Source organism: Terrapene carolina, unplaced genomic scaffold, assembly GCF_002925995.2.
Source record: "Terrapene carolina triunguis isolate 2854851 unplaced genomic scaffold, T_m_triunguis-2.0 Scaffold111, whole genome shotgun sequence".
Lineage (NCBI taxonomy): Eukaryota > Metazoa > Chordata > Testudines > Emydidae > Terrapene > Terrapene triunguis.
In genome coordinates, this window is record NW_020664462.1 from 6,999,494 (window position 1) to 7,024,938 (window position 25,445).

The window sequence follows — 25,445 nt, forward strand, 5'->3', positions numbered from 1 at the left end:
CCCAAACCCCGAGCGCTGGGCCGTGCTGGGCCGCCCAAACCCCGAGCGCTGCGCCGCGCCAGCCTCCGCCCCTCCCCAGTGCCGCGCCACTGAAACAAAAACAAACAAACAAAAAACCTCGAGCGCCGCCCCACCGAACCAAAAAAACAAAAAACCCCGAGCGCCGCCCGCCACCCCAAGATTGGCCGCCCCTTCCAAGGTGCCACCCCAAGCACGTGCTTGTTCGGCTGGTGCCTGGAGCCGACTCTGGCTGGGAGGGCATATTGAGTAGGGTCCTGCAGGGATCAGTTCTGGGTCCGGTTCTGTTCAATGCCTTTATCGATGATTTAGATAATGGCATAGAGAGTACACTTATAAAGTTTGCGGATGATACCAAGCTGGAAGGGGTTGTAAGTGCTTTGGAGGATAGGATTATAATTCAAAATGGTCTGGACAAACTGGAGAAATGGTCTGAAGTAAATAAGATGAAATTCAATAAGGACAAATGAAAAGTACTCCACTTAGGAAGGAACAATCAGTTGTACACATACAAAATGGGAAATGACTGCCTAGGAAGAAGTACTGCAGAAAGAGATCTGGGGGTCATAGTGGACCACAAGCTAAATGTGAGTAAACAGTGTAATACTGTTGCAAAAAAGCAAACCTCATTCTGGGATGTATTAGCAGTTGCAAGCAAGACACAAGAAGTAATTCTTCCACTCTACTCTGCGTTGATTAGGCCTCAACTGGAGTATTGTGTCCAGTTCAGGCACCACATTTCAGGAAAGTTGTGGACAAATTGGAGAAAGTCCAGAGAAGAGCAACAAAAGTGATTAAAGGTCTAGAATACATGACCTATGAGGGAAGATTGAAAAAAATGGGTTTATTTAGTCTGGAAAAGAGAAGACTGAGTGGGACATGATAACAGTTTTCAAGTACATAAAAGGTTGTTACAAGGAGGAGGGAGAAAAACTGTTCTTCTTAAGCTATGAGGATAGGACAAGAAGCAATGGGCTTAAATTGCAGCCAGGGAGGATTAGGTTGGACATCCTGACTGTCAGGGTGGTTAAGCACTGGAATAAATTGCCTAGGGAGGTTGTGGAATCTCCATCATTGGAGATTTTTAAGAGGAAATTAGACAAACACCTGTCAGGGATGGTCTAGACAATACTTAGTCCTGCCATGAGTACAGGGGACTGGACTAGATGACTTCTCGAGGTCCCTTCCAGTCCTATGATTCTATGAATTCTTGGTGCTATTTATTCCGTTCATTTCCTTTTATCTTCCACCACACTCAAGGATACAAGTACTAAGAGGGAAGGATAAAGTGTTGCAGACCTCACAGGGATGTGTGTGTTTCCAAGAGAGACTTAAAGGGGCATAGGATGGAGGGATGGCAGACCAATGTACAAGCTGGTTCCAGGCACAAAGAGCTATGAGGAAGAAGGCCTGGAGATGAGTAGAAGAAGAAGAAGATTAGGGGTTTATTAGCTTAAAGATGGGGGTACTGGAAGGGACCAAGAGAGGTGAAGCAGGAGGGGGTACATTGGGCAGGATTCTGCAGGTGATACAGAAGGTGAAGGGAGATGAGTAGGAGCTGGACCTGTTCAGAGCAGCTGGCAAGACAGATGAGTTTTGCAGCTATATTCTGGGTGGATTGAAGGGGGAAATGTTGGGTTGCCCTGCCTATGGTGCCAATTTATCTCTAACCTGCTTGCCTAGGTGTCTGTGATAACATCTGCTAGTACCATGCTTGCCACATCTTTATCCTTGGGACACCACTAACCTTTTTGTTTGTTTGGGGCTATAGTTCTCCCAGCACAAAAAGAAACAGAACAAAAAAAAATTACTGTTAGGAGGAAGAGAATAGCAAAGCACCAGATGCTCAGGAGAGAACCTGACCCAAAGCCTTCAAGACTGTGATTTGCTTAGGAGACTAAGGGAGTTAGGCAGCCACATACCTTGTTGAATTACAATGAGAGCTGAGCAACTACCTCTCTTAGGCTTCCTTGAAAATCCCAGACTGACCCCATCAAACTGCCTCTCCCTGACATGCTAAGCATCGATCATAGGCATTTTATTGTGAAGCATATCATGCAAGGCAAAAATATCCGTAAGTGGGTGAACTAAGCCTCTGATTTGTTTAAAGCTATAAATGAACTCATATTAATAGTAACCTCTGAAAAAAGATTTCGAACATCATCCAATGCGTTATTTACTTCGCTCAAATGGGAGGTATTGCTGCATATGCGTAATGTAAATGTTAACATAATGCATTAAGCCGACTTGAAAGAGAGTTTCTGAGGCGTGGGTGGTCAGGGGCCTGTTCCGTGTTCCACAGCAGTGGGTGATTTGGTATCTAGTTAGCAGCGTTGTGCTTTCTGAGCACTGCCTGGCATTGGGCGGAGGGCACTGTGTCCCAGAAGAGGCACAGTACCTCCAGGAGTGCCCCTCCACATGGAGCACTGAAACTGCAACCCCTGCTGATGCCGCTGCCTCCCGTGTTGTCCTTTGCCTTTACAAGGAGGCGGTGTCATCCAAACCCACCGAAAGGGACAGTCCTTGCCATGAGCGATGTGCACAGAAGAGTTGCTCGTTCTGAAGGCTGTACTGTGAACTGGGGTGAAAGTAACATAAAAGACTTACCGGTACGGGGCCTCGGGTGGAAGGGGCGGGGCCTCGGGCGGAAGGGGCGGGGTTGGGGAGTCAGCCTCCCCCAGCCTGCCCTTCCACGCTGCCCGCCCTGCCCCACCCAGGGCTCCGGCGGCAATTTAAGGGGCCCTGGGTTCTGGCCGCTGCCGTGGTAGCGGGAGCCCTGGCCCTTTTAAATTGCCAGGCCCCCGGGGCAGCTGCCCCTTTTGCCTCCCCCCACTGGTGGCAACATAGTTTTGCTCTCCCCCTCCGCCCCGTCACTCTTGTGCAAAAGAGTAGCATAAGGTCTGTCCATTGTTTAGATCCTCCTTACACCCTATTTTGAAGACTTAACCAGGACTTAAGAGGGGCATAAGCCTCAGGCTGGCACTCACTACAGGAGTAAATGTCACTCTTAGGGCTAGATTTCAGTCAGTTCAAATCAGTGTAGCTCCATTGACTTCTCAAAGCCAATTTTGATTGACACACCATTAGGGGAAAACACCAGGCTGGCTGAATAATATGATGCATGGAAAAAAATATTTCTGAGCACAGGAACAGTTGGCTGCCAGCTCTCTGGAGGCTATTATTAGGTATTGAAGATTGTACCAAGAGTCACTGGAAAAAAGCAACTTCCCTCAGATTTGTAGGAAGGGTGAAAAGGATGCAGAAGAAATATAAGGGCTCGTAGGCAGCTGAGAAAAATGAGACAGACTGAGAAGATTAGAGCCTTTTGCTTTAGAAAGGGGTCAGAAAAGAGGGGCTGTGGCAAGATCTAAGGCATTTTTTCCCAAAGCTTCTAAGGGTATTTTCACATTCACTTACAGCGGTGTATTGACTCCCTACACTGCCCGGCCCCCCTAACGTGGGTATAAATATTAGTATAAACAGTGAGGGGCTGCTTAGGTGAGTAGAGTAAAGACACCCCAGAACCTTAGGGTCTATATACACTATACCCTACATGGCTCTCTACACGCCCAAGCATGGCCTCCCCCAGTGTCCCGTTGCCTCCCCGCTGCTGGATTCGGAGCTTTTCCCCACTGCAGGGAGCTACTGGAGCCTTTCCCCACTGCTTCCCCCTTGCCAGAGCCTTTCACTGCAGCATGTAGCTACCTGTACCCTATGCGCCACCAGTGTAGACAAGGCCTTTGTGTCTTACCCCTTGTCTACACTACGGGATTAATCCGAATTTAGATAATTCGAATTTGGGAAACAGGTTGTATAAATTCGATTGTGCGCGGCCACACTAAGCACATTAATTCGGTTTTTAACCACATTAATTCGGTGGTGTGCGGCCACACTACCCCATTAATTTAACCACGGTAATTCGGTGGTGTGCGGCCACACTAACCCTAATTCGAATTAACAAAATCGATTTAGGCGCTACTCCGCTCGTCGAGGTGGAGTACAGAAATCGATTTTAAGTGCCCTTTAATTCGAATTAACTGGCTCTGTAGTGTGGACGGGTGAAGGGTTAATTCGGATTAACGCAGCGAAATCCGAATTAAAGTCGTAGTGTAGACCAGGCCTTAGGCATCTAACTCCCAGTTTTAAAAGTGACTTGGGCACTTAGCAGCCTACATCTCATTGATAATATGTCTTGGGCTTCTAAGGGCCAGATATTCAAAAGTATTGAGGTGCTTAAAAATACTGCTTGATGTCTCATGGGATAAGCAGGTTAGGTGCATATCTTTGATTTCAATGGGAGTTAGCTGCATCTTTAGGCATCTAAATGCCACTGGAAATCTGGCCCTAAGTCACTTTTGAAAATGGGACTTAGGCTTCTAAATGACTTAGGCCTGGTCCACACTAACCCCCCACTTCAGACTAAGGTACGCCAATTCAGCTACGTTAATAACGTAGCTGAATTCGAAGTACCTTAGTCCGAACTTACCGCGGGTCCAGATGCGGCAGGCAGGCTCCCCCGTCGATGCCGCGTACTCCTCTCGCCGAGCTGGAGTACCGGTGTCGACGGCGAGCACTTCCGGGATCGATTTATCGCGTCTAGACAAGACGCGATAAATCGATCCCAGAAGATCGATTGCCTGCCGCCGAACCAGGAAGTAAGTGTAGACGTACCCTAGGGTCTGTCTACACTGCAATCATCAGGTGTGACTGCAGCCCCTGTGGACATACCAAGCTAGCTTTAATGTAGCTAGCTCAGCTAGCAATAGCAGTGAAGGCACAGCAGCAAAGGGGCTGTATCAAGGAGATTAACCCACACAGTGATTGCACAAAGGTGCTGCTGTAACACACTCTGGAGGGGATGGGTCTTTGTCCTCCCACATAAGAGGTTAATGAGCCTACCAGAGTTAGCAGCTATGGGACTTAGTATTAGCCCTTGAATGAGTGGCCCATTCTTTTAACTCTATAAGCCCCAGGATTCAAACCCCACTGTTGGCCCAAGTGAGTTTGGTTATATTTATGCTTTGTAATACTGTAGTGCTTAGGAGCCCTTATCATGAACTAGGGTAACCAGACAGCAAGTGTGAAAAATCGGGATGGGGGTGGGGGGTAATAGGAGTCTATATAAGAAAAAGTCCCCAAAATCAGGACTGTCCCTATAAAATCGGGATATCTGGTCACCCTATTATGAACCAAGACCTCATTGTGCTAGGCACTGTACACACGCAGGACAAAAGGACAGTTCCCACCCCAAAGAACTTCCAAACAAAGTATAAGACAGACAACAGACAGATACAGACAGATGGCGGAACACAAGGAAACAATGAAGCAACACTGGGCATCATGATTGATGGTGGTCACAACATACCAGCAGCCTAGCCATTGGTACAGTGGCACACAATGGAACTGGTCTTCATCTAAACTCCTGTGAGGTTGGTGCTGAAGGTGAGTTTGGGGACAGGCCAGGGAAGGGGTTCTGGAGCACTGTCTATGTGGATTCAGTGGCCCCACTACACTGGAGGGAAGGGGCTGCGGATGCTACTCCAACTCATAAAATAGCATAACAACCACGAGGAGATACTTGTCCAGAAGTCCCCTGGCTGTCATTGCGGGGGTGGGAATTCCACTTCCCTACATTGAGCCCAAATATGCAGGTGGAGTCAATTTCCCCCAGACAGACTAAGAAGTGCATCACATAGCTACCGTGGTTGCAGGGCTAGCTGCACCTCGGTCCCCTTTCAGGTCTCTCTGAGTGCAACCCCTCAAGCCTCCTGCCTTTACTTTTCTGGGGACGGAAATCACGATCCTTCCACTTTTAGACCAGACTCTGGGCTGCAGTACCCCGTGTATCCACCATGCTCACCCAGCAAGTCCAACTGGGTTCAGCACCTGTGATTCTTCCCTTCAAGAGGCTGTGACTAGTGGTATATACTGAGACCCACAATGGAGATTGAACGTAGGATCCGTTGCGCCAGCATATCCTTCAGGAAGTTGCTCCGTCGTGTCGTTATTGACCGAGATCTGCAGATGGAAACTAAGACCCTGGTCTACAATGTAGGGGTCATCCCCACTCTTCTTTATGGTTGAAAGACATGAGTGACATACCAAAGCCATCTTAAGCATCTGGAGTGGTACCAGCAGCGCTGCCTTAAGAAGATTCTCCGTATCAGATGGGAAGATCATCGCACCAATGGCAGCATTCTCTCTGCAACTAACATCACCAGTGTTGAGGCAAAGATTATGAAACATCAACTTCGCTGGGCTATCCATTGCATGAGGGTGGCTGGTACTTGTCTTCCGAAGCAAGTCCTCTTTTCTCAACTTAGTCATGATAAGAGGACCCATGGGGGACAGAGGAAATTCTATAAGGACACTCTGAAAGTATATCTTAAGAAGGGAGGCATTGACCCCATGAATTGGGAAGAGCTGGCTGGCCACACACTGCAATGGCGTCACATCATACACCAAGCCTCTCCCCATTTTGAAGAGAATCGCCTTGCTCAAGAGGCTGAGAAACAGCAAAGGAGAAAGGAAAGGATACAGCGTCCCGGCCAGCAGTTGTGCTCTCTCCAAGCAATTATCTATCACATATGCAGAAAAACCTGTAAAGCACGAACTAGACTCCTCGGCCATCTTAAGCCTCATCAATGTCTTTCCCCCCTGGCAGACATCATCCTCATATTGAGGGGTAGCCGCCGCTGCCACCGACAATACAGAGCCACCTTACAGCCTCCAAGTGTTTGCTGAGGGGAGGGCTTAGCTGAAACCCTTCTTTGCCCTTCCAGATTTTTCCTTACAGCCCCTAGTAAACTAACCCACCACATATGTAGAGTAAACATAGATGTATAGACGCATAGACTTTAAGGCCAGAAGGGACCATCATGATCATCTAGTCTGACCTACTGCACATGGCAGGCCTCAGAACCTCACCCACCCACTCCTGTAATTGACCCAGAACCTCTGGCTGAGTTACTGACGTCCCCAAATCTTGATGTAAAGACTTCAAGTGCAGTGGGGGCAAAAAACCTAACTGGCTTCAAGACTGAGCTTGATAAGCTTATGGAGGGGGTGGTATGATGAGACCGCCTACAATGGCATGTAGCCGAGCTGCGACTGCTAGCAGCAAATATCTTCAATGGCTGGTGATGGGACACTAGTTGAGGAGGCTCTGAGTTACTACAACGAATTCTTCCCCAGGTGTCTGGCTGGTGGGACCTGCCCACATGCTCACGGTCTAACTGACCATCCCAGTAACCAGGACAACACATAGCATTCATAAATTATCACAGAGCAGCTCCACTTCCATTGCAACACAGCAAAGCTCATTGAATAGATTATCCTTGCCCAGCTCTGAGGGTTCCTCTTTCTGTGCAGAATTCCATAACTACTTTGAACAAATCTACAGCAGCATGTTTCTCCAGCTGCCTTCACTTCTTCCTTCCTCCCCTCCCCAGCCCAATGGGAGCACCAACAGATATAGAGTTTAAATTCTTTTTATACACCCTTCATTGACTTATTTTTAAAATACCATGAAACATTGTCTTTAATTATAGCTGCACTATGTTGGTTGGTAAATTTCACATTCTGTCTAAGCATCGCATTAGGCGCACCCAGTAATTGCAGCCTTTCTTCCATCCTTTCAGTTTTTTAAATTTCAAACCCATCAAAACACTGGTTAGCAAAGTCACTTGTATTCAACTGATTCACCTTCATGGATTCGCTAGCTTCTAGGTCGCATTGCAGCACCGTTATGGAGTGTCACGCTCCTCCTTTTGAAGCTCTGTAAATGCGCGTGAGGGGAAACAGTTACATTGCTGAGGATTTTTGTTATGGAAAAGTCAAATTAATATAGAATGAGTTCCAGATAATTTCAAAGAAAGCAGGTCGGCTCTTATTAACATTCAGGGGAGCTGTGTAAATGTCAAGACATTTTAATTAAATCAGCACTGATACACTCAGAACTTCTGGGATATGTGTTAGCAACAGTCCCAAGGCATCGGCATTGACTGAGATTCACACATTCAGAGGGGTCACTTACTTGCACTAATAAGACATTTCTACCCACTTCTGTGTAAGCTTGCAGGGGGGGTGGGAGAACTATCAAGCCATAAGAAAATTGAGTCAGTCCTTATCTCAGATGTGTTATTCTGTAATTGCTGCAGAAGGGATTGCTTAGTTACAGTCAGTATCAAAGGCAGATCTATGTATTTTTGACAAGCGCTAGCACAATCACTAAGGGCAGGTATTACATTATTTACCCTACGCTTAGTTCCCCACCTTTGTTGATGGGTGTATTTGGGGCACCTAGAGAAAAATAGAAAGGACTGGAAGCAGGACCAAAGGTCCCATGGAGGAAGGCAGATAGTATGGTTAAAGTACTGGACCAGGACTCAAGAGGTCTGCCACAGCCTTCCTGTGTGAAGGCAGTCTTCCTGCCTTCCTTAGGCAGGTTGTTTAGTCTGTTGTGTCTCACTTCCCCCTCTGTACAATGGGGATAATGACATTCTGATACTTGTTGTCTATTTTCCCCATTTAGACTGTAAGCTCTTTGGGGCAGGGACTGTCTCTGTCTGATTGTAGAGCACCTAGCGCCATGGCCAGATTCACAGTTATGTTGACGCAAAGCAGCCATACGGCTGGCTTATGCTGCTATTCATGTTTCTTTCTGTGCACCACTTCACAACTCTTCTGATTAACCAAGGCCTCAGGAGGAAGTAACTCTCACTCGCCAATTTTACAGGTACGATAATAGAGAGTTTGCATGAAGTCACTTCAGGTAGAGCTGGGGATAGACCCCAGGTTTCTGACAGAACAGAGCTGAGTCTCAGCCATTTTGCTATGCTACCTTTCAGGAAGGATGTGCGAAGTTATGTATTTGTGTAACCCACACTAAAATAGTGTGGCTCTCTGTCATTTTTTACGGGCTAGACCATAGGTGGTGGTTTACTATGGGTCCGATAATGGCTCTCTACTAACAGAGCTGGTTCTTTAGCTCAAAGGGAAGCAGGTTGTGCATTTACACCCAGAAGTCACAGCCTCTGTTCTGCAGATGACCAAAACAAAGGTGGTATTACACTTGGCTATGTTTTATCTGTAATTACTAACACACACTCTGCTCCCACAGCCAGGAAGAGAAATCAGGAATCCTGATGTCATCCAAGATGAAACTCCCCATGGGAACTGTTAAAGATGACATGCAGTAACTACTTCCAGAGAGTCATTAAGGGTATCCTCTAGCCCTTTCTGAGCTTCTTTTCCTTTGCAAAGGCATTGCACAAAAAGAGGATAGTCCCACAGGTCATGTAGTGGGCTTAGATGAGGTGTTTTCAGCTAGAACGTTTTTCCCAGATGGAACAAGGCCTGTGGGTTAAGCAATCAGTTTGGGGGTGAGTCTAATGTGAGATGGTGGAGAAAGACAGAGGCAAGAGAGTTGCACCTGGGAAAAGGGCGGTGGTCATAGAATCATAGAAGATTAGGGTTGGAAGAGACCTCAGGAGGTCACCTAGTCCAACCCCCTGCTCAAAGCAGGACCAACACCAACTAAATCATCCCAGCCAGGGCTTTGTCAAGCCGGGCCTTAAAAACCTCTAAGGATGGAAATTCTACCACCTCCCTAGGTAACCCATTCCAGTGCTTCACCACCCTCCTAGTGAAATAGTGTTTCCTAATATCCAACCTAGACCTCCCCCACTGCAACTTGAGACCATTGCTCCTTGTTCTGTCATCTGCCACCACTGAGAACAGCCGAGCTCCATCCTCTTTGGAACCCCCTTTCAGGTAGTTGAAGGTGACTTAGTGGGGCTTTCTACAAGAGGGAAGGAATTACCTGGGTGCTGTTTGTTACCAGCTCTGTGCCAGGAAGAAGGACTTGTGTACATTTTGTAACTAAACAAATCACACAGTGCCTGACTTTGCCACACCCATTTTCTCTCCAAATGAAAAAGGCCCGCAAAATCTGCTAATGTTTGGCAGAGGGGCAATAATGTATACGTGACAAAAGTTAGCATCACTTTGGACTGAACTGAAGACCCTGGAATAATTGGAGCTATTGGAGTGAATTTCTGTTGCAAAACACTGTATTCAGAAGAGAATTTGGATGGGATGTTAATATTAGCTTTGTTGCATTTTAGTGTTTATTTTTGATTAATGGGTTGATTAATGGGTGGGACACTTTACTGTAGCTTGTGTTTTGAGGCCGGGAGTAGTGTGCAGGAGACTATGCCTCTGTGCGTGTAGAAGGTGGAAGATCCTGCCTGTGCAGACTCCAAAAGGATCAGACGTTGATCTGATACACGTATCTTTCCATTAAGCAGCCTCTTTCTTAAAGGTGTACTATTACACTTAGGTGGAAGTTTGATGCCTTGAGGCATTGCGAATTAGCAGGAGAGCCTTCCAGGTCTAAGCCTGCCCAGCTCAAAAGGGATTAGAAATGGTTTCCATAGAGTGGATGTTTGGTGGTCCCTTCTGAGATGAGTCCATGTTTGTTCAGTGTCCAGCACAAGGGAAACCTGATGGAAGTTGGATCCTTTAGCAAGTGCTCCAGCAGCAGGGGCCAGTGTCGCCTGGCTGGCTATACATTTGTGAGAGCTGGCAGTGGAGTAATTGTCACACGCCCTGGGGGCGAGCAGGGGGAGTTCGGAAATCAGACTTAAAACCCTGGCTTGAAAACATCTCTTGCTTTTTTTGGCCGAGCTCATTCTCCTTGGGGAGGGCGAGGGTCTGACTCAGCCCTTTGACTGAGTGTTGGCCAGACTGTGGGACCTCATACGCTGGTGAGTAGTAGTCACTCTGAATGGGCTGGCGGGCTGGAGGAGCTGATTGACTAATGCTGGATCCCAGGGGCTGCTCCACATACAGCCCTGCAAACCCCTGCCTGGATTCCTCCTTTCCTCTCTTTCTTCCCTTCCCCCATCTCTCCTATTCTTGCCCCTTCCTGGGATGACTCCTTGACTCAGTGCATGGAGATGACCTGACATAAAACACACCCACTGCCTGACTCCCCTGTGCTCGCTGAGCCGAATGCAAACTCCCCTGGTTTGGAAGGGAGGAGAAGGTGCAGTTTGTGCTTCTGTTGTCAGGTAGCTTCCCCCGACACACACACACACACACACACTTACTTTTTGGCATGGTGGGAGAGAATCTGGCCTGAAGCTCTATTACTTAATGACCTTCTGGTACATACAGCAAGGAGGCAACACCCCCCTTCTCCCCCCCCCCCCCCGCAGCCCCAATTTCAACAGTGGAGAAGGGCAGCATTTCAGCATCAGCTTATTCACTTTGATGCTGAATCCTGCACTCGCCCATAACACTGTGGCTGAGGATAAATGATTAATGACATGCAAATCGGCACTGAAGTCAATTTTATCTTAAAGGGCCCCATACAGCGTAGCAGAGCATGGCTTAGTGTGCTCATGTGCTGTGCTACACCCAGCTACAGCAATTCCACTGTAGGCTTCTGGGGTGGGGTGGGGCTGGGCAGGGGAATCTTATGAAGGGTGAGGCTAGAGGCATCCTGGGAAGTCCTTAGAGGAGTGAAGTTTTGGGAGCTTAGGATCCTGCAGAAGGGGGAAAGGAGCATCTGGCATGTTGTGGGGAGAGGAGAATTTGGCAGCTGGGTGAGTTTCTCTGGGAGATGTTGGGGCTTAAGGAGGTATTGAGAGGGGCAGGAGGTCATAGGCCCCAGGAAAATGAATAGGATATGAGAATTTGTGGGCTCAAGGAGATCTGAGGGATAAAGAGACTGGAGGCGTTGGACTAGGAAGGGTGGAGGAGGATGTAGAGATTCAGGGGGCTTGGGTTAAAGCTGGATCTACCTGGATCCTGCCATATGTTCTACCCAAGCTCCTAAATTGTCCCATCAAAGGAGAAATTCTAGCTCCGCTTTCTGTTCCAGACACTCCAGATGCCCATGGAGCCTGGCAGAACCGTATGGGAAAAACCCAGTTCTGGCTCCTGCACCCCGCAGGGTCCTGCCAGTGTTTTGCCCCTCTCCTCCCAATCCCACCGGCTAAATAGAAAACAAAGATCACGAGTCCCATTGCTCTGAGACATTCCAGGCATCAGGGCACCTTGTGACAATAGCCTCCCGGATCCCTGGATGGATCCAGCCCTGGGATCCCTGGATGGAGCCAGCCCTAATCTTCCACATTTCACTGCCTACAAGCTCAGCGACTCCAGCTGCCCCCTACAGCTCCAGACCCAGAGGCTCCCTCAGCGCCACCACAGCTGGGATCTGGCAGCTGGTTCCTGCAAATTTGGGCCACAAACCCAGCCAAGAGGCCATCAGAACAGAGAGCAAGGCTGGCTGTGTGAGCCCGGCTCAACACCTCTGGGGCACGGAGCTGTCTTGATGTGTGTGTGTGGGGAGGGGGAGCTTTGTGGGGGTCAAAAGGAGCAGTTCCTTGTTTTTGACGGCCCAAGTCGGGGGCTGGGGGGGGGGGTCCAACCTCGGCAGGATCCAGGGGGACCCAGCGCGCCCCTTCCCCCCCCCAGCCTCAGGGTAAGGCGAGACTGGCGAGCGCTCTGGGGAGGCTGGGAGGATTTGGAGTGGGACTCGCCTAGGCGCAGGGAAGCTGGGGAAGGACCCTTGGGGAGGGAGCTACAGCGCGATCCGGAGGAGGCAGGGGCGGGACTTGGGAGGTGGGGACGGGCTGAGCCCCGGCTCCGGCAGCCAGAGCTCAGAGGACGCGCCAGCGGCTGCTGAAGATGCTAAGTTTCTCCTGGGTGCTTCTCCCGCTGGTGAGTGCCGTGCGCCCTGCGCCCTGCGCTGCGCGGGGGAGGGAGGGACGCAGGGCTGCCGCGGGCGGGCGGCGGGGTGATCTCAGAGCCGGGGGCGCTCCCATCTGGAGGGGGCACTTGTGCTCCGGTCCCCACATTTGGCTTTCTCCCACTTGCGCTCACATCTGGATGGGGCACTTGGACTCACATCTGGATGGGGCACTTGCGTTCCGGTCCCCACATCTGATTTTCTCCCACTTGCGCTCACATCTGTTCTGGATGGGGCACTTTCCCTCTTCCCTACGCATCTGGATGTTCCACCTCGCTTGTGGGTCTGGTGGTTGTTGTACAGATATGGTGTCTATCATCCTAAGAGGGGAGGGGATGGGGAAAAAACCCCAAACCCTACCATGCTGGGAATAGGCAGAAACAGGGCTGCGGGGGGGAGGGGGCAAGTGGGGCAATTTGCCCCAGGTCCCCACGAGAATATAGTATTCTATAGTATTGCAACTTTTTTTTAGGAAGGGGCCCCCGAAATTGCTTTGCCCCAGGCCCCCTGAATCCTTTGGGCGGCCCTGGGAGGAAAGGGCAGAAGAAAGGAGAGATTCATTTGTCAAATGCTAAAAAAATTGACTTTACAAGTTAGAGTTATCCAGTGCTCCACTTCCCCAGGGGGGAGGCTTTGCATGTGATTTAGGGTTGATAAAGCCTTTGATTAGCTGTATATTGTCCAATCAGTTAAAAAAAACCCCGAAAAGTATGCAAAGCATCCACATCCCAAGTTCAAGTGGCCTGAAGGGGACCCCCCTGGGCTATAGTGATCATGGGGAAGAGAACTTTGCTGCAAAACCAGAATATAACAGAGGTGTGTATTTCCTTAGAGAGGTGCAAAGCACATGCAAGTCCATAGAGCACTGATGCTGTTTTGCTGAATACCTTTAGTGATATCAAGCACCAAGTTGTGCTATACTATGTCTGAATTCACAGAGGCGTTGGCATCACTTTCTATGTGCCCACACAGTGAGCAGTAACACCTGTGTGCTGGATTAGAATCTGTGTTTATAAACTCTGTTCCCCAGCGTTGGAATTAGAATTTCCTGTTTCATGTTAATCATGGCTGGGGTGAATGATTACAGATCGGTGCACTGCCAGTCATTATCTTATCTTTTCAAAATATTATGACAGTATCAGTCATAACATACTTGTCCCATGGGATTAGACAGGACAGAAATTCCTGCCTGACAACCTATAGGTACTGTCTAGCCTTTGGCATCATTTTGTCACTCACACCTGCGCGTCAGACGCATCTGTTAGGAGAGTCAGTGAGCTAAGGATCAGTCATTTTTTTAATGGTTGAGGAGAAACTTTGGATTCTAAATAGGAAATGTGGAAAAAAACCAAATTCACAAGGTGTTTAGAGAAAGCAAATGTTTCCTTCCTCTCCCAGAAGATCAAGTTCGAGTGGAAGAATAATTTCAACAAGGATCCTCTGAACAAATATTTGTCCAGGCGTGAAAATAAACTAGAAGCCCAATCATTCAAGATGATGAAAACTTCCTGTGTGACACTGATCACCCTCAATTCCCATCAACTTCAGTAAGAGTTGAGTAGTTGGTACTTCCCAGGAGATGCTCATCACCTTGCAAAGCCAGGCAAATAAGAGAGCTAAAACTATTCTTTATGCACATGACAATAGCACCTAGACACTCAAGTGAGATTAGGACCCCACATTGTCAAATGCATAGCAAGAGACATTGTCTGCCTTCAGGGGCAGGATGGGAGACAGAGTTACAAAAAGGGGATTTGACTTGCACAAGGCCACAGACCAGTTGAATGCCCCATCCACAGGAGTACCCATGCCTCTTTAGCCAAAAAGCCTATTTACTGAGTAAAGTGGAATGAAGGTAATTGTTGTAAACAAGGAGGGGTTGCTACTGAGGTGTAAAGATGTCTTAATGAAGCATTTCATGGGAAGTTAGACACACAGCTTCTACTGACTAAGACACTCCCCGCTGCCTAACTCCCTCTATGGTCTCATCCTCCATTCCTTGTGCACCTTAAATTCCTCTCCACAGAGAACTGTGGGTATGCACTGAATACAGGATCAGGCCTTTAATGGCAATGGGTATTACCCATACTGAGAGAGGAAATTGGGCAGTGATTTCTTTTTTAAAGCATCAATGGTAATTAAATGTTTGACCTACTTTGGGATAAATTCAAATCACTACGTTTTCATTTCTTCCTCCAGGTTATAGTTAGAAAATGTCTGTTGTATATATTTACACACAAACTACAGCAATATGTCCATATATGCATGTCTACAAGGTTTATGTGCATAGATAGCCACATATATACCATATATGCATGTCTACAAGGTTTATGTGCATAGATAGCCACATATCTATGTACATATATATCTATATGTATAGATCTATGCAGTTTAGATACAGGCAGATAATTAAATATAATCTGATACAACCGACAAACATTCAAGCTTTGCTCCAACCTTTAAAAACAGTCGCGAAAAGTTATTGCTTAAATGAAACCTGTAAGGCAGACAGTGAATCAGCTTGTCTTACTCCATAGGTAATCAACTTCAGAAAGAGGAAAAACACATGGAAAATGCCCCCTAGCCTGTCGTGTTCACTCAAAAAAGACTTCTGAAATAATCTAATTAACAGACTGGAGAGAATGACTGGACACATGTGGTTACATAGCAAGGATTCTGGATCAAGTCTGTGTAAGACCTAGCAAGCGACAAAGAGGAATTTTGACGGAAACCCAAAGGGTAGTCAGTAAAAGGTATTTTAAAAAGAGAGGCTATGATCAAGATGCTCACTGCCAATCAGAACCAGTAGGCAGAATGGTTTGGATAAGAGAGAACCACACTGGACCATTTTTAGACCCAAATCTTCAGGGTGGAACGCTTCTGCTGCTTTAGAAATGTTTGGCGAACTTTCATCATTTCTTCTTTCTAGGGCTTTGGGATGTGCTACCTTTTGTAATTTCCAAACCAAGCTGGGGAAAAGGTCAGATAGTTCAGAAAGCCAAGCAGCTGCAAGCTTGGCTATAACTCCTTATCGCAGCATTCTGGAATAAGCGCAGACTCCTGACTCATGCAGCAAATAGCAGACTAAGTAAATACCATCAGCATCATTTATACCGGTGTGACTCCATTTAGCCCAAACAGTCAAGTCTATGTTTGTGAGAATGTCTCGGCACCAGAGCTGGTGAAAGAGCAATATATAGACTCTTTAAACAGACCCAAAAAAACAACACAGGGTCTGCGGCAGGGTAAACAAACCCCACGTGGGCTGGAAAGGGTTAATGGAAAGTGGTGAGCATAATCAGCCTTGCCTGCCGCACCTGTAATGGGAGTCAGGCCTGTGAAAAGGGGGAGAGCTTGTCTCACTCCTGGCTGGTTGGGGAGGACAGTAGATCAGTTGCTGCTACTGAAGGCAGGGGCTGGACTCAATGATCTTTCAGGGTCCCTTCCAGTTCTATGAGATAGGTATATCTCCATATATTATTTTGGGCGGAGGGATAGCTTAGTGGTTTGAGCATTGGCCTGCTAAAGCCAGGGTTGTGAGATCAATCCTTGAGGGGCCATGTAGGGAACTGGGGTAAAAATCTATCTGGGGATTGGTCCTGCTTTGAGCAGGGGGTTGGACTAGATGACCTCCTGAGGTCCCTTCCAACCCCGATATTCTATGAGCTGCTTGTGCTTGGGGAGAGAAGCTGGCTTGATCTGAGCTGAGTAGGACTGTGGCTGGTCAGAGCTTCCTTGGAGAGAAGGCTGGGCTGACACTAGACTCTTTGAGTTTATCAGGGACCTGCTGATGGTGGTAAGACAGGCCAAGGTATGGAATGCCCCACCTGAGGAGAAGGCTGGGGTCTGAGAGCTGAGCCCAGAGGGAGTGTAGCTGCATGAAGAACATCAGAGGGGCTGGGAACTAAGCCCAGCAGGGCCAAAGACTCCTTTGTTTTGTGTTTGTTTTGGGACCCACTGTGCCTTTGGACTCTACTACCCTGGGGAGGGGAGGTTGAACTTTCACAAAGGCCTGGCCAGAGGGCTGACCCATAAGCCACTAAAGGGAGGCTGGAAACTCTGTTGAGAAAACTGCAGCACAGTGTCCTGCCATGAGGATATGCACAGGGTGGTGACCTGGTGACAGGGCCCAACTTTAGGCCCTATCAGACAGACCTCTAGATGGCAGCACAGAGACTATATGATGTTTTCATAGTGGGGTCAGCATGCTAATAGATTTCAGAGCAGCAGCCGTGTTAGTCTGTATCCGCAAAAAGAACAGGAGTACTTGTGGCACCTTAGAGACTAACAAATTTATTTAAGCATAAGCTTTTGTGGGCTAAACCCCACTTCATCGGATGCTTGCAGTGGAAAATACAGTAGGAAGATATATATATACACAGAGAACATGAAAAAAGTGGGTATTGCCATACCAACTATAATGAGTGTAATCAGTTAAGGTGAGCTATTGTCAGCAGGAGGGGAAAAAAAAAACGTTTGTAGTGATAATCAGGATGGCCCATTTCCAACAATTGACAAGAAGGTGTGAGTAACAGTAGGGGGAATAGTTCTACTTTGTGTAATGACCCATCCACTCCCAGTCTTTATTCAAGCCTAATTTAATGGTGTCTAGTTTGCAAATTAATTCCAATTCAGAAGTTTCTCCTTGGAGTCTGTTTTTGAAGTTTTTGTTGTTAGAATATTGCCACTTTTAGGTCTGTAATTGAGTGATCGGGGAGGTTGAAGTGTTTTCCGACTGGTTTTTGAATGTTATAATTCTTGATGTCTGATTTGTGCATTTATTCTTTTGCGTAGAGACTGTCTGGTTTGGCCAATGTACATGGCAGAGGGGCATTGCTGGCACACGATGGCATATATCACATTGGTAGATGTGCAGGTGAATGAGCCTCTGATGGTCTGGCTGATGTGATTAGGTCCTATGATGGTGTCCCCTGAATAGATATGTGGACAGAGTTGGCAACGGGCTTTGTTGCAAGGATAGGTTAGACTAGATTGGCATAATGGTTCCTTCTGGCCTTACAGCCTATGAATTTATCTGATGAATGTGGCCCTTTTTTCTGCTTGTGAATAATGTCCAGGCAGACTTGGTTACAAATTTATTCAGAACACTTTGGGTTATGTTGGCAAAAGGGACTGGTGAAGTCAGCTGCCCAGTTTGAGACATTGTACAGGGGCTTGACTTTCTGAGGATAGATAGAATGTATCCCAGCCCGGGGTTCACAGCCCTGCTTTTTTTCAAAATGTGCTAAGAATTTTTAATGGCCACATGTTGTCAGGACCGCTGTGGTATGGCTCGTCTGAAGACTGCATTTCTGGGATCATAGCAGTCCTTGGGGCATTATGTTTGGCTGGACTGTGACGGTAGTTGCCAACTGAGTAGGTAATGCCTTCTGAAGTAGGCAGGTGTTTCTTGGCGGTCTCCCATCCAAGCACTTGTCAGACTTGGCATTGCTCAGTTGATGAGACCTGAAAGGATCCCCAACTCAAGGTGATACAGCTTGTGGTTTTACTCTTCTGATACAGACAAGCTGGCGTTTCTCAAAGCAAACAAAATAGAGTATCACGTCCTTTCCTATTTGCACAATGCTGGAGTTTTTAGCGCTCTAAGCATTTTGATGTTAAGAATACGACAGATTTACAAGGCCAGACCCTAGTTCTTGAAGATTCGAACTTAGGATTTTCTATCACACCCATCCCTATTGAAGGTAGACAGCCTTTGTTCGGTGCTGAGTTTTCTGAAGGAAGATGGAAGGATGACCCAGTGGTTAGGGCAGTAACCTAGGACTTAAGATCCCTGAGGTCAAGTCCCTGTTTTGACACAGGCTGCCTGTGTGACCCGGGCAAGTCACTGAGGGGTAGATATTCAAAAGCTCACATGATACTTAGGTGCTTCACTCCCATTGGGTTTCATAAGCTAGATGCCTTTGCAAATCTGCCCCTTAGTTGCCCTGTGCCTCAGTTCCCCATCCCTAAAATAGGACACAGGGGTACTGTGAGGATAAATACGGCAAAGCTTCTAAGGCTTCAGAAACAATGATAGCAGGGGCCATGTAAGTACCTTGGATGGTTTGAGACCACTGTGAATTGAGGACATGCAGCAGCTTGCAGTCTGAAGCCCTAAATTGTTACTGTTCATCATTTAAGATGAATAACCAAGTATTGTGTAAAGTACAAGTGAGAGACAGTCAGCAACTGCAGACAATGTTCTGGCCAGAAGGGTTTTCTGAGTGCAAAATAATTTACTTTTTTTTTTTTTTTTTTAAAGCCTGAGGAAGGCCAACAGATTTAACATCATCACAAGTTGTATTTCTGAGGGAAATTTCCCTCTCTTCTGGTATAACCGTGTTTGCTTTCAGTAAGGCGACCCGCTCAGTAGCGTACAGCTCCAACATCATTTTTTGTTTCTTGCTAGACAGGCCTTAGGTAGGGCTGCTGTTGGACTTGTGGTGATTTGCAAGCTCTGACGAGTCATGATGATATTTAACATAGGGGATGGTCTGTGCTAAAGGCCACTAGGCGTCTTGACAAAAACAGACATGTAGTAATTTACTTCTGAACTGGTAGCTTAGAACAAACACCTTGTTAAAATTTTTAAGTTCTAATTGCTCATAATTTTAGCATGACTGATCTTGGTCAACAGTTAGACTGGAGTCTCCTAAGAGACACAGAAAGAATTTGGGATGGTGAAGCACAAGGTGGCATTATTCCTGGTAAGACTGCACTGAGCTATTCTAGCATGGTGCGCGGACGCTGTTGTTTTGGAGAAGCTTTCTTTGAAATGAAATGTACAGCTATTAAAGAATTCCTAGGATTTCTTTTGCAAGAGAAAGGATGTTAACACGAGAGCAGGCTGAATATTTTCCACTGAAACTGTTTTTCAATGGAAAATGGGGTTTCAACCCCTCTTTGTTTATTTATTGTAAAAAGTGTCTGCTTTCCATGGAAATCTTTGGCTTTTTACTGAAAAACACAAACACTTGAAAACCAAAACGTTTTTGACTAAACTCCATCAGTCAAAAACTTTTGGCTGAAAACCAAAAATGTAAATTCAGAGATATCAAAGCACTTTGTTTTCACTTTTGCTGTCAAAACAAAATGTTTTGACGTTCCTGAATTGAAATGTTTCACTTCAGCTCCGTTTGACATTAACCCACATCCTCCTGAGAAGCTGCTGCGGCGCCTTCTGAGAATTGTCGTTCAAGAGCATCATACCTCCATTTTTCTTCTGTAGGCTGGATTTACCAGCCTAAATACATCTCCCATGATGCACTTGTGACGGTCTCCTCAGGGAGCCCAGAAACATAAGCCACTATGTTACCTCTCAATTCTGCAACAGACAGCTGTGCTGGAGCTTAAATTGTCTGATAGCTCCCTGCCACACCAGGCTGTCTCCCTGCCAGCAAACTCCAGGAGACTCTGCCAGGCTAATCCTTGCCTTGCAGGTAACATTCAGTGTTCCTTAGTTACCCAGAGGCACCTCTCTGCAGTGTCCTGTCTGTCGCACTGGCCACTCCCAGAAATTCCGAGTCCGCTGTCTCCAACGAGGCAATGCACCCCAGTCTTTAGTTTAGCTGAGGACCCGCACGTCACTTTAATGTACAGCACTGAGGGAGGTTTATAATAGAACAAGAATCAGTTTATTACTAAGGAACAGAAACTTAAGGGATATTAAGCAGAGATGATAGAAACAGAAAATGGTTGGAAATAAAACAAACTCAAACACACTTTCTAGTGTCTGAAATTGAACAGATTATAATCCTGGTCTCAAGCAATTTCTCACCTACAGTCAGTTCTCAGCATCCTCAACCCACATGGTTGAGGGATCCACCTTTCACAGATTCCAAGAACGCTGGCCCATTTTGTCCCTTCAGTGATGGATAGCTAAGGGTTCGCTCCCCTTTTTTCCTATAGTCCAGGGGAGATATAGTCTGGCCAGGGATCCTCACCCCTAGGGGAAAATGGGAGGCTGACGCACCCAAAGGACAACTCCCATGAGGTATCACAGCAGCACATGTGGACACAGTCTAATACTGAACCAGCCTTGAATCGAAATATTCTGACTCCATTTAGCAATCCAAAATATTTCAGTTTGGGTCAAACTGACATGAAATACTGTTTTGATGTTCTTGACAAAATCTAGTTTCTGTGCAGAAGATTTGGAATTTTTAGTTTTTTGATGAACATTTGAATTTGTCTGTGGAAATTTTTTGATGAAACTGAACATTTTTATATTGTTTTGTGGCATTTTTCTGCAGCTAAAACCCCCATTTTCCTACCAGCTCTAGTTAACACTTGTGTACGGGCCAAAGTCCTAGCAGGGACCAATGAAGACAGATGCTAGTGGCCAAGGAGCCACAACTTTTCTTAAAATAACTGAACAAGATAACCCTAAAGACGACCTGTTCTGGTAGCAGTGGAATGGGGTAAGGGAGAGGAGAAGCAACAGCAGCCTGGAACATAATCCGGTTTCCACCTTTGGTAGGGATAGCATAGTGACAGCTGCCTTAGAATACCATGCATGAATTGGATAGATTCTCAAATACAGCGCGTCTTAATTCTCAGAGACCCACCTAATCCTGAGGATAGACTTGCATTATACCAGAGCTGAGATATATCTGTGCAAGCTACTGCACTGGGGAAATCATTGAACCGTTGAGTTTAGAATTCCAGCAGGTCAAGCCCCATCAGTATGATAAGGCAGGTTTATGCTGCATCTACAGGAAAGGGGATCTCTCTTGCGGGAAGTGGATCAAGTGCTAAAATGCCCAGCAAACCCACCTGATCTCAGATTAATGCTCAGAGTAGGGTGACTGGATGTCCCGATTTTATAGGGACAGTCCCGATATTCGGGGCTTTGTCTTATATAGGCACCAATTACCCCCCATCTCCTGTCCTGATTTTTTTGCTTTGAGCAGGGGGTTGGACTAGATGACCTCCTGAGGTCCCTTCCAACCCTGATATTCTATGATTCTATGATTCACACTTGCTAGCTAGTCACCCTAGCTCTGAGTGATAGGAATGCGGGGTGGGGGAGGGGTACTGGCAATGCAGTCATATATGACACACACAACTCCACTTACATCTAGATGGAACAATGTAATTTGGGTCCTGTAGTGTTCATGATCTGCCCATCAGTACAGGGATGGTTTCTTTTACATCCATGCAAGCTTAAGGTGCCATATAAACATTAAATGCTAAGGACCTGATTCACTCTTATGCTGAACAGTACCATATTCTGCAAGTAGTCCCATGCCCATCAGTGGGACCATTTTCAGAATTGGGTTCTACTCGGTGTAAGGGGGACAGAAGCTAGCCCTATATAATGATGACACTGGCTGCCAACTGGTTTCACTTTGTGATATGTCAGAGAAAGGATTCTCTATGCAAAATAAATTGCATTGCACCAGGTTGTACGCCTATGCCTTTCGAACACCCAGCGTAAAAATATCCCAACTATAAACCATTTCCCATTATCAACAGCCAGTTACAAACTCTGTAGGAGCTGAAGAAACACCTTATTTCCAGCCAAACAACTGAATGGCTGTTGGTTTTTTTTTTTAAATGTAAATGGCAGTTGATTTTCACAGTAATCATTTTATTACTGCTTCTAAAGTTGTTTGTTGTGCCAGTGCAGTGCAACATGCAATATATTTGAAAATGTAAAAAAATTAAAGGAGCATTGTGTTGAATTCTGAATAATAGCAATTCAGTAGCGTGTTCCTAATGTACAATAATGAGATGCTATTTTAGGAGGTGATCATGCTGATTTTAAAAACATATATTTAAGGTTACCCATTGTCAAAGCATAATGGGTGAGAATTAACCATTGCTTATAGCGTGTCTTCATTTTCTTTTTATGTTAACTCTTTAATTCTCTTTCCAGTCTCATATTAGGGCATGTGAGCCATCTCAGAGGATTTTTAAAGATGAAGTCTTGTCCTTTTCTCTAGGTGGATATTATTGTGCAGTTTTAACTGTTTATGTGGGCAGTAAAGTTTCCATTCAGGCTAAGAACAGAATCCTGATTTCCCGTTAAATTGCGTTGTTTATTGACAGCATTCCATAAACCTATAAATCAACTTCCTGTGACAGGATTGGTATAATAAAAGACAAGACTGTACTGTACTCTCAAAGTTTTTGGGGGCTTAGGGTGGCTTTACAGTCTTCAGAAATGTCTCAGTAAATCTACAATCTGTCACTTAGATTAAATCAGTATTTTCAGTGCTTCTGGGTGCCTTTTAAATAGTCCAGCTTGCAAAAGGCCAAATCGTGTTGCCTTATTCACTCATATGCTCCCAGTGGCTTCAGCTGAATGAAACTTTTGGTGCTGTCAATACGTAGCACTCAGATACTCTGGTTCCAATACTCCCCTCACGTATACTTGTTTTACGCTGTGTAACTCCACTGAGTTCCGTGGAGTTACTCCTGTTTCACACCAGTGAAAGAGCGTGGAGAATCAGGGCCTCTGTCAGTTTGGTGGAGATCATTTGAAAATCCGAATAGGATCAACTTAAATTGCGCGCACAAAGTTTTGTTCCAGCACCACCATCTGTCTCCCCTTTCCTTCCTGGCCTCCTCAGGCTCTGGTGTAAATAAAGTAGCTATAGGCAGGAAAGCTGGCCTGGTGACTAGGGTAATAGAGTGGGACTCCAAAGTTCTTGGTTCAGAGACTAGCTCTCCCGCAGATTTCCTGTGTGACCTGGGGCAAATCACTTAGCCTACTTTACGCCTCAGTTCCCTCTCTGTGAAATGGGAGGAGTACCTCAGGTAGGGGGGACCACCCATCCTGAATTGGGTGGAACAGTCCCAAAACGCAATGTTCAAGTCCTGGTCCAGGACTGAATGACTCTGGGACAGCATTTGTCCCAAATTTCTTGCAGCGTGGTTCTGCGCCTGCCCGAGGCTTAGGGGCAGCACCAGTCTCTTCCCAGTAGTGGGGGTTGGGGGGCTGAGGTGGGCATTAGCCCGCCCCCTCACTATGAAGCTCCACCCCCTACTCTTTCTCTCCCCCTCCCTGTGGACCTACCCCCTGGCCAGGCCGGAAGCTGCAGCTGGGAATAGTAAGCGCTGCCCAGGGAGTCCAGGCTGCTGTGTCCCCACCCTGCCCTGGGTGGCATGCCCTGGGGGGTGGGGACAGAGGCAGGGGCTTGCTCTGCCATCTGCAGTGGGCTAGGACTTGGGGAGGGGGGGAGAGGAAGAGGAGGAGCAGGGGGTGGAGCCACAGAGGGGGACAGGGCTCCTGCAAGTGTCCTGCTTTTGCCTTTTGAAAAGGTGGTCACCCTACCCTCAGGATGTTGTGAGGATAAAAACCCATAAAGGATTGTGAACTGATATCACCGTAGTGAGGGCCGATCGAGTCATGGCCAAGAATACCACTTTGCTGCACTGTTCTTAACCATGATTTCACTTCTTTCAGCTTAGTAGGAGAACTTCAATGTTGTGAGTGTATGGATACCCCTCACTTTTCCTGATGTATACATTGATACTATGTTTTTAAATATCTGGAGATTTTTCACTGCATCCCCATAAATCTCTCGCTGACTTTAGTGGGAGTGTGGGGGTTCCCAGGGGAGGCAGGGTCACACCTGTTTGTTATATTAATGTAAAATGTATATCAGATTTCAGACCATAATGAAAAACTCTTCTACTACTTTACTTCCCGCTGCCCATCTTCTGTGTAAGTAGCATCATGGCCATTAACACAAACACATGCACTCAGACCCCATGACTTCACACCATGGCTCCTCCTGGATGGAATTGCTATTGTGAATCATTTGTATTGTGCTGGCCCCAATTGGGATTGGGATCCCATTGCACTGGGCATTGCACAAACACCGAGCAGAAGGACAGTCACTGCCCCAAAGCGCTGATAGTCTAATTTCATAAGCACCAACTCCGTGGGTGCTTCGGGGCTGGAGAATCCACCGGAAAAAATAGTGGGTGCTTAGCACCCACTGGCGGGCCCTGCCGATCAGCTCCTTCCCCCACCCCACCGCCTCCTGCCCGCTGCTGAACAGTTGTTTTAGGCATTGACAGACCTGAGTTACATAGTGCTCAATATCCTCCTTCGTCTGGGGCCAACAGAAATGGTCTCTAGCAAGGTGAATAACTCAGTCAGCACCTAAGAGGCCGACATTTTCATGAACAACTGTTCAGCGGCGGGCAGGAGGCACTGGGGGGGAGGGGGAGAAACGGAGGCACGAAGAGGCGGAGCGAGGGCAGGGTGCACTCGGGGGAGGAGGCAGAGCAGGGGCGAGAAGAGGCGGGGTGGGGGTGGAGCAGAGGCAGGAAGAGGCAGGGCTTTGGGGGAAGGGGTGGAGTGGGGGCGGGGCCTGGGGTCGAGCGCCCCCGGGAAATCAGAAATAATTGCATTAAGATTCTTAAGAACACCCATGCGTAGTTAGCCATGTGTCAGCAAAGGGGAGAGTTATTCACAATGCAACCTGTTAAATCGCACCCACCATTTCTATCTATCTCTTGCCCAGGTTGCTTCTATCCACCCAGAATGCAAGATATTCCAACAGGTGGTGAAAGACCAGGCTCTATGTTTAGAAAAAAATGAAGCTACTTTACCCAACTTAAAAGGTGAGAGACATAGGCCCTATGTGGCAAAACCTGACATGAGCCGTCTTTGTTTGACTTCCATAGGGCTAGCCACATAAGC

At 47.0% G+C, this 25,445-nt stretch overlaps 1 protein-coding gene across 1 annotated transcript in view; it reads left to right on the plus strand.

Annotated features, from left to right (window-relative positions):
- Nucleotides 1-5,958: 5,958 nt before the first annotated feature.
- Nucleotides 5,959-25,445, plus strand: part of LOC112104486 (vasoactive intestinal polypeptide receptor 1-like) — a 44,917-nt gene continuing 25,430 nt past the window's right edge. The window contains exons 1-2 of the mRNA XM_026651995.1: nt 5,959-6,069; nt 25,267-25,366. Of these exons, the coding sequence (XP_026507780.1) occupies nt 5,959-6,069; nt 25,267-25,366 (211 nt within the window). The remainder of the gene's footprint in view (nt 6,070-25,266; nt 25,367-25,445) is intronic.